The sequence below is a fragment of the Urocitellus parryii genome, chromosome 6 (assembly GCF_045843805.1).
Source record: "Urocitellus parryii isolate mUroPar1 chromosome 6, mUroPar1.hap1, whole genome shotgun sequence".
In the NCBI taxonomy this organism is placed as follows: domain Eukaryota; kingdom Metazoa; phylum Chordata; class Mammalia; order Rodentia; family Sciuridae; genus Urocitellus; species Urocitellus parryii.
Window position 1 is genome coordinate 119,461,074 of NC_135536.1, and position 8,888 is coordinate 119,469,961.

Genomic DNA, 8,888 nt, shown 5'->3' on the forward strand with positions numbered 1-8,888 from the left:
TCCTCCTGGCTGCAGCCCCAGGAAAGGGCCCAGGGAGGGCCAGACTGTGGCTGTGGCTGAGCGAAGGGCCAGAGTCTCCACTGTGGGGCTGGAGGGAGTGTCCTCAGGACAGCCACATTCACCAGCTCTAACCAGAGAGGTCTCAACTTGTTCCCCAAAGCCACTGGGGACAGCCAGAACTTCAGGACCAAAGGAAGGACTGAAGGACAAGTGGAAAAACCGGGGCGGGGGGAGGGGGATCGGAGTTTGAGCTGGGCTTGCGGCCACGTGGCCTGGGCCAAGGCACTTGACCTCCACCACTGGCCAGGTGCCCTCATTTCATGGGCAAAAGGATTAGATTTATGGCTGTGCTGAACTTAAGCAAGCAAGCAAGGAACTGCCCAGCCCGGCCGCCTCCTCAAGACTCCTGAGGTCTTCAGGGAGTGAGGCGCTGAGTGAGGGAAGGTGTCCCCACAAGGTGCTGGGAGCTTTAGGGCATTCGATCGCCTTCAGCTGGTGTGTTTATTTGTATTCATCTCCATTATACGGAGGGAGAAACAGAGGCGCAGAGAAAGAAAATGACTCACCAGCCTGTAAGTAACAAAGCTAAGACGGGGACCCAAGTTTGTCTGGTTCCCAGATCTCTGACCCCTTCTTTGCCCCACCAGGGTGGCCTCCTCAAGTCCCCACCCATGTTACTCTCCTGGGAAGCTCCTGCTGTGGGGTGAGGGCTCTCCCAGGAAGGAATCAGCCCTGTGGGGCCAGAGGAGATGCCCTGTCCACAGGGGTGACATTTGCAGCGAGATCAATAACCCACCCCTAAAGACCCCCTTGGCCTTCCAACTCAGAAGGAATATCAGTGGCCCAGGTCATCTCCACAACAATTAAGACCAGAACTGACCGCCCCCTGTTTTCAAGAGAAAGCTTCCCGGTAGGAACCACCACGGCATCCACTGCCTGGGGACGATTCAGACCGGCTGAACCCATTCCACTTGCTGGAGGTCTGTTCCCTCACTCACCCAAAAGGCATCTCGAAACTGCAGCTGGGGCATCATCCTCCAGGCGTCTGCTGCTGTGAAGCCTGTGCTCCTGCCTCAGGCAGGGTTGACTGTGGGCCAGGAGCCAGGAGCACCGTCCCAGTCCCGGCAGAGCTGGCCCAGGCCCTCCCTCCCTGACCGGCGCCGTCTGCAGCACTGAGAAGGCAGCCACAAGCCAGAGACAACTGCAGAAGGCAGAAAAGGGGCTCAACCTGTTTTGTTTGGGGTTAGAATCGGCAGCAAAATGAGGAAGAAGCCGTGCCCAGTGATGGATAGGCGGGCTGCGGTGTCCAGCCCAGCCCCTAGCCAGCCCCAGTAGTGGAGGACACAGGCTGGGACCCAGGGCAGGGAGCCGGGCTGCCAGCCCTGGTGAGCGGTGGGTGGCAGGGATGAGGGGGAGAGGCGGGCTGTGCACAGGCCAGGCGGGGAGGCAGTCTGAGGCCTGTGCAGGAAGGTTTGTGCAACCTTCCCCCAGGGCAGGCACCAGGGCCCTAGCCCACAGGAAGTGGAGCTGCTCTGCTCCCTGTGCAGCCCCGCCTGCCACCTGCCATCCTGCTGCCTGCCTCTGCTTGCCCCTTCTCAGCCCTGGACCAGTTTATTCTCTGAGCCATAAACTTAGGGAGTCTGAGGCCCAAGACTGTGTGGGCAAAGGAGGGGTCCAGGAACTCCTGGGGCTGTCCCCAGCTCAGATGCTCTCCAAGCCAGGGTCAAAGAAGCTAGATTCTCTGGGCATCCCAGGACCACAGCAACCATTCACCCAGCCCTGCATGCCTGACTTCCAAGAGCTCAGTCTAGGGCAGACACTGCTGTGCTCTGGGGGGCTGTGGAAGCACAGAGGTAGGATGGGGAGGAAGCCCAGGGAGAACAGCCTGAGGCCCCATGGGCACTGCCCCTTCCCACCACAAATCTCCAGATTAGATACTCTCCAGGCAGGGAAGGCCCCTTGAAAATGGAGTCTTTAGGCTCAATAAATGTGACTGGATGGAGAGAGAGAGAGAGGATTATAAGGGCACAGAGATGGGAGTTTGGAAACCCAGGTTGGGGCCCAGTTTTTTTTTTTTTTTGCGGGGGAGTCCCTTACTCTTCAATGACTGAGGGGCTCCAATGGACCCTCTAATGCTCTGAGACTCAGTCCCCCCCACCTGTTACCTCTAGTCATTGCAAAAGAGACAGTGGCAAGAACACTTCTGGAAGTTCCAGTTTGGTGGGACAGGTGCTGGGGGCCCTGCTCTGAGGAGCCAGGCCTGCCCACTCAGCACAAGATGCTGGCAGGGCGTCCTGAGCCTAGGGTGGGCTGGTGAAAAGGATGAGTCAGGGACTGTCCACAAATCACCACCCTCACCAGTGTCTGCCTGGCAATTGACTGGGGTGGTGAGATAGATGAGAGCTGCTGCAGGAGAACTAGCTAAGCTCTCAAGTGCCAGTTACACAGGCCAGGGTTTAGATGGGGGCACACCCACGCTTCTAGAATAGCCACCCAAGAGGGAACACATCAGGGAGAATTACAGAGCAGTGGGACTGCCCCTGGAAGGCCCTAACCTCCAGCCTCCTTGAACTTGAGCTAATAATAAACCTCTTTAGCACTGTGGCAACCTGTCTGGTTTTCTGTTACTTGCAGCTGCTAATCCAGTGGTGTAAAGTCACCTTGAATCCCGAAAGCCAGATGCTGAGGCTGCACCTCTCCTCTATCAGATGGCGTGATGCCCCTAGTTCTGGAGACAGACTAGAAACCCTGGGTTACTAGAAGGCTCCCTTTCATTGGCAGAAATCTTCATAGCTGGTTCCCTTCCCTGCCTCCCCAGGTGTTCTTTCCATTACCTCCCACAAACATCTGCTGCAAACAGGCCTCTTCCCTTTCCCCAGAGGCGCCCTTCACACTCCTACCTCCACACTTTTGCTTTTCTCTGACCAGCATCCTCTCTGGCATGCCTTCCTAGATCTTCCTCCCCTGCGAAAATCTCTCCATCCCTCAAGGTCACTCTCAAGGCTCCCAACCACAAGGCCTTCGTTTCCCAATTGCATTGGTACAGTCAAGGCACTGGTCTGGGTGGCCATGCTGATTGTGGACTGGAGCAATTGAGGAGGGAAATAATGGAAGGAACATTTGAAGTTCTCTGCTAGAAAAAGGTCTTCTCCCCGCCCCCAGCCCCCAGTCCCCAGCCCCCACCACTTTTTCAGCTCCTAGGACTGGGTAAACCCAACAGCCAATTTGGTTTGGGAGCATTAACTAAGTGCCAGGTGCACTGGTAAGCTTCTTTCATGCCCATCTTACTTAATCCTCACCCAGCCTGTGCTCATCCTTTACAGATGAAAAAAACTAGTGATTAGTTCATGCAACTCACATGAGGTCTCACAGCCAATAAGTGCAGGGCTGGTGTGGTTCCAGGTCTGTGTGATGCCAAAGCACATGCTCTTAGACTCCACAGCTGTCTTCTACCAACAGTCCTCTATTAAAAAGGGGTTCCTCCTTATTCAAAGATAATGCCACTGAGAGTTTCCATCTCAGAGCATTAAGTTCTGAGTGCAGCCCCCTGCTTTCTACGGTTCTCCCTTCAGAACCCTAGTCATGGGTGGAAAACAGCCCACGGAGGCTGTTGGAGCTGACAGTGCTGCTGGGTTGAGAATCCAGCATTGGCATGTGCTCTGCTGTGTTCACTGGGAAGGTGCCTCAGCTGGGGATGCTCTGGGTTGCAAGGAACAAGCCTCAGAGGGTCTAAGAGGAAGGAAGTGTATTTCACCCACAGGAGGGGTCAGGAGCAGGGTGTTTTCCAGGTGTGGCAATGAGGGCCTCAGTTCGGTTTCTCTGGAGTTTCTCTTCCACTGGTGATCTTCCTTCTTGGGAGCCAAGGAGCAGCAGCGGCTCTAGTCTATGACTCAAAGAAAGAAAAGGAACACCAGTCCTGGTGTGTCATTTTCTCCTAAGTCCTGCCCCAATCCCCAGCCCTCTGGGAAACCTCCTCTGGTGTCTCATTGGCCAGAAGTGGTCACATGCTCACACTTCACCAAAAGACCATGGGAACGGGATCCCTTGGCAGGACTGTTAAGGATGATGGGAGCCAATCAGAGAGACCTCCACAACCTTCTCCTCAGCCCACACGGCAAATGCTGCTGGGACTGGGGCCCAGGGGAGGCAGACTTGAGGGGCTGACATATAGGAAGAGAGGTTCTAAGAAGATCCCTCTCCATGGGGCGTGGCTTAGAGGGTGAAACCAGAAGAGGGTGTTGTAATGATTCTGAGGGGGGCGAGGCCTGGATGGGTCAATGGGGGCAAATAGGCGGGACATCAGAGAGGTGCCGAAATGAAGGAAGGGGGCTAAGACATCTGAGAACCCCAAAAGAAAAGGAGCTGTATGGTTTGAGGCCCCTCCCTCACCAGCCGCCCCACCCCAGGCCCAGCCCTCAGGGAGGAGAATGAGTCCTGAAAAATCACAACTTTTTAGCAACCATGCCAACTGCTTCAAAACACAATTTGCCTTGAGGTCCCGGCCCGCTGCGCCCCAGGCCAAGCTGTGGGGGAGAACCCCACCCAGGCTGAGCCCCATCCTGTTTTGCATAATATTCGAACGCATCTGTTTGAAGAATTCAAGAAGTAGCAGGTCCAAGGATTGAGAATAAATTGCAAAATCAGTCGTTTGAGGATTGATTGCCACAGCCAGGCACCTGGATCCACTCTAGCCATCCTTTGGAGCCATCATAAGTGACAAAAACAAAGGTACTAGCCACGAATGAGGGAATGTTCATATCTGGGGTGTTTCTTTAATTAGCTCTTTCATGCTGCACTCCCTTGAGCATGAGAATATTTGTGGAACAACACCATCAACAACCCCCACCCCCGCACCCCACCCCACCCCACCCCCATCTCTGCCTCTTGACTTGATGGCACATTAAACCCACCAACTGCTGGGTTTCTCTGCCAGCCACAAGATTGATGGGGAAGTTGAGCCAGGCATCTCCATGTTCCAAGGATCTTCCTCCCCAACTCACAGGGGATGGCAATCCCCAAGAGTGTTGCAGCTGCCAGGTCAGGATGCACCAAGTACCCGGGTCAGAGTAGAGCCATGGGACTGCCATGCCCTATCCTGAGATGCTCTGGACCCTGAATCTCCCGACACCTGCCCTCAGGTCTCTGCTGCAGGCAGAAGATAGTGGTGGTTGCTAGGCAGGAGTGGAGAGGAAAGGCTGAGGACCCGTCCAGGGGAGGCGAGACCACACTTTAACCAAGCCCTTGAAGCACACTTCATGGTCTGGCCAGACTGCATTTAAAAAACACAAATTCAAAGATAATGCCATTGAGAATTTCCATCTCAGAGCATTAAGGTCTGAGTGCAGCACCCTGCTGAGCAACAGGACCCTGTGTGACTGCACTTGATGCACATCTATGAAGCCAGCCCGGCTTACTGTCTGCTTTCCACATTGCAGAGTGATGTTTTCAGACCCAAATATGGTCATGTCACCTTCTTCCTGGCACCTTGCTTTGATTTCCCATTGTTCTCATTAGTCACTGTCTTGGTATAGCCTAAAGACCCTGCCTGACCTAGCCTCAGCCTATTCTTCAAAATTTCAACTCATAATACTCCTCCCTCAGCTTCTGGTACTGCTCCCTGGGCCTTCTTTCAGTTCTCTCTCTTACCTTATTCTCTTCTACTCCAGGTCCTTGGCACATGCTCTCTCCTCTGCCTAAAAGATTCTTCCTGTCCCATCCCAGTCCCTGCCTTGGCCCAGCTAATTACTCCTCATCCCTCCACTCTCTTATCAAGTGTCACCTCTTCAGGAAAACTTTCCCTGACCATCAGATGGATGCACTGATGGATAAACTTCAAACAAGATTGCAAGCAAATAGACACCACTGTGGGGGAAGTTTGCCAAGTTCTCAAAGGCTGGAAGAGAAAATGTTTTCAGAGGAACAGCCCTCGGAGGTAGGCCAGGCTGGAGGACAGGGCTGGGGGCCTGGAATCCTCACTTAAAATCCAGGAAGAGTCAGAAGCAAGAGTGTGGAGACTTCTGAAGAGAGGGGACTGGAGAGAAGGGTCTGAAAGCTCCTAGGTGACATCCAAGGAGCCAGGAGACCCTTTCCATGAATCTCACTTCATAATGGCACTGCCACTTGTCCAAGGGACATTTGTTTTGTCCCTTTTGTTGTTTACGTGCTGTCTTACTAATATCTGCCTCTCTTTGGGAATGCCAGGTGACACAGGCATCTCCTTCTGGAAGGAAACCTCTCTCTGGAGGAGTAACATCTGCTGTGCCAACAGACTGTAGCCAGAAGGGCATTGCTCAGTTGGCACTCAGATTTCCGCTGAGTATACTGCCATGATGCTACCCAGGGCTGATCTGGGATGTTTCAGTGCCTGGCCTTGGTGGCCCACTGTTCCTGGGAGAAAGGCCTATGTGTTCCCACATGGTGACCAGAGGCACACCCTCTGTGCTGGGGTACCCACTGTGAACCCCAGTTGCTCTGATGCAGAGTGGAACAAGCCCACTGCAGGGCACCCACCAGTGTTAACCCAGCCTTCCTGTCTGGGGACGGGAGTAGTGGCAGCTGTGCTGAGTCACAGCAGCGGGCACAAGGACACAGAAGGAGCCAGGCCAGGTTGTCTCCCCCAGGAGGGGAGCTCGTGAGACCAGGTGAGAAGGGAGCTGCACAGCAGCAGTACGAGCCCCTGGGTTCTGACTGCATCAGGCCTGAGCTGAGCACTACCTGTGCCCTGGGTCTCATTTAATCCTCCCAACAGCCTGTGAGGCATCATGGCTGATTCAACAGATAGAGAAACGCAGGCCCAGAGAGGCCCGTGGATACATTGGGAGTCCCATCACTAAGTAGGGTCTCTTCTCCCCAGAGTGTGGGACTAGAGGTGTGGAGCAGAAGCAGAATGAAGAGGAAGGGGGAAGAAAGAAGTCCCCACTGAGGAGGAAGTGTGGAGGCCAGGGACCATGCTGGGGGTGGGGTGAGGCTCTTAGGTGAGGGCTCTGCTCCTCCCCTGATGCTAGGAAATGTCCTTGTCCCCAGTGAGGGGTAGAGGGTGTGGCCTGGGTCCTCAGGATGTGATACAGATTCTGTTTTTTGATTTGCCTCCCCACCTGAGCAGCTGCAAAAATAAAGGCCTCTTCCTGCTCACCCGCCGCCGGGCCAAGTGGACCAGCAGCTTTCAGGTTTACTCATCTGCAGCCGCAAGAGTGTGACTCTGAGTTTCCAAGCACTGTCAGGCTTCAGAAGCCAGATGCAAGTCGGGATTCTTGAAAGACATCGAAGAGGTTCAAAGAGGCCAATTGGTGATTGGAACCAAAGCCCAGCAGATGTGGGGGAGGGATACCTCCAGGGAGTCCCAAGCCTCCTCAGCCTCACCCAGCCCTAGCCACCAGCTCTGGTTGGAGAGCAGAGACCTGCAGCGACAGCAAGAGCCAGCAGAGACCACAGGGAGGCTCTCAAGAGGCAGAAGACCTTTGGACAAACAGTCTTTTGGTGGACATTGTAAACAAAACAACAAACAAACTAACCAGAGGGCCAGGTCCCAATCAGACCTACTGATGAGGTGGGGTCGGGAGTCTGCACGGTTTTTAGGGTTCAGGCCTGCACCCTTGGACCTGAACTCCTGCTATTGCCTTACCGCCTCATTTCACAGATGGAGAAACCGGCCCCAGGTGGAGACAGAAGGACCGCCTAGACACAGGGAAGACAGCACGCACCACCCCAGCACCCAGCCTGCTTTGTCACCTTTCCAGGCCCCCTGCCTGCTTTGTCACCACCCCCAGCCACCCTGTTTGCTTTGTCCTTTCCTCTACTCTCTGGAAAACTCTCTTTCAAAAGAACCTCTAAACAGTTTCTCAGCATCCTTTCTTCAGATTGATTTTAATTTAGGTGGAAAATGTTCCAGCCCAGTTGGTGTTTAATTGTCACTGAGAGGACCAGGGATTCAGAGCGAGAGACCTTGATTTCCATCTTGGCTCCAGAAAATCGATAGGCGGAGACAGGAGGAGCACCCCCAGGGCAGGCAGCAGAACAGCCTGTGCTCAGACCCTAAACAGGGAAGCCCTGGGCCTGTCCAGGGAACTGGAGGTAAGGAGGGGGAAAGGGAATGAGAAGACAGGGTCAAAGAGCTCCAGCCTCATCTTGCTGAGGTTGAATTTCTTCAGGTGGAAAACAGGGATGATGAGTTCACTCATTTTATTTTATTATCCAAAATTTGTCTAATGAGATGTTTCCCCACTCATTTCGATTCAGGTTGCTCTTAGTGTTGCTTCTTCCCAACGGAACACCCTTCTGTAAGCCCTGCTTTTCCTCCCGCAGGCTGGCAGAGGACAGTGAGCAGCCAACACACAAAACTACCGTTCGTGCCTGGCTAAAGACTGTGGTGACCTTAGAGCGTCCCGGGCATTTCACATCCATGAAATGGGAATTGGGGCTCTGCACCAGGCGCTTCTTCTTGTGTTTCCTCTTCTCCTTTTCTGGAGAGGGATGAAGAAGATCTTTTGCAAGAGGCATATTCATGTGGAGAGGTCATCACTGCTAGAAAGTCCACATATTTTAAAAATGATGCTTCAAAGCTTATATTAGAAGTATATAATCCAGATGCAGGCCTGTAATCCCAACGGCTGGGGAGGCTGAGGCAGGAGGATCTCAAGTTCAAAGCCAGCCTCAGCAACTTAGCAAGGCCCTAAGCAACTCAGTGAGACACTGTCTCTAAACAAAATATAAAAAGGGCTGGGCATGTGGCTCAGTGGGTAAGTACCCCTGGGTTAAATCCCTAGTTCAAAAAAATAAATAAATAAAAAAGAAGTACATAACACATCAAGCCTCAGTGTTTGACAACATGAAAAGGCACCTAGGGCTGGGGATGTGGCTCAAGCGGTAGCGCGCTCGCCTGGCATGCGTGC

The 8,888-nt window shown here is 53.7% G+C and overlaps 1 protein-coding gene and 1 pseudogene across 1 annotated transcript in view; both read right to left on the reverse strand.

Moving 5' to 3' along the window:
- Pstpip1 (proline-serine-threonine phosphatase interacting protein 1) overlaps nt 1-1,408 on the reverse strand; it is a 41,131-nt gene extending 39,723 nt beyond the window's left edge. Inside the window, exon 1 of the mRNA XM_026387806.2 lies at nt 999-1,408. Coding sequence (XP_026243591.1) covers nt 999-1,034 — 36 coding nt within the window. The 5' untranslated portion in view covers nt 1,035-1,408. The remainder of the gene's footprint in view (nt 1-998) is intronic.
- A 6,834-nt stretch (nt 1,409-8,242) lies between these two features.
- Nucleotides 8,243-8,561, reverse strand: LOC113182072 (small ribosomal subunit protein eS27 pseudogene; annotated as a pseudogene).
- Nucleotides 8,562-8,888: the final 327 nt, after the last annotated feature.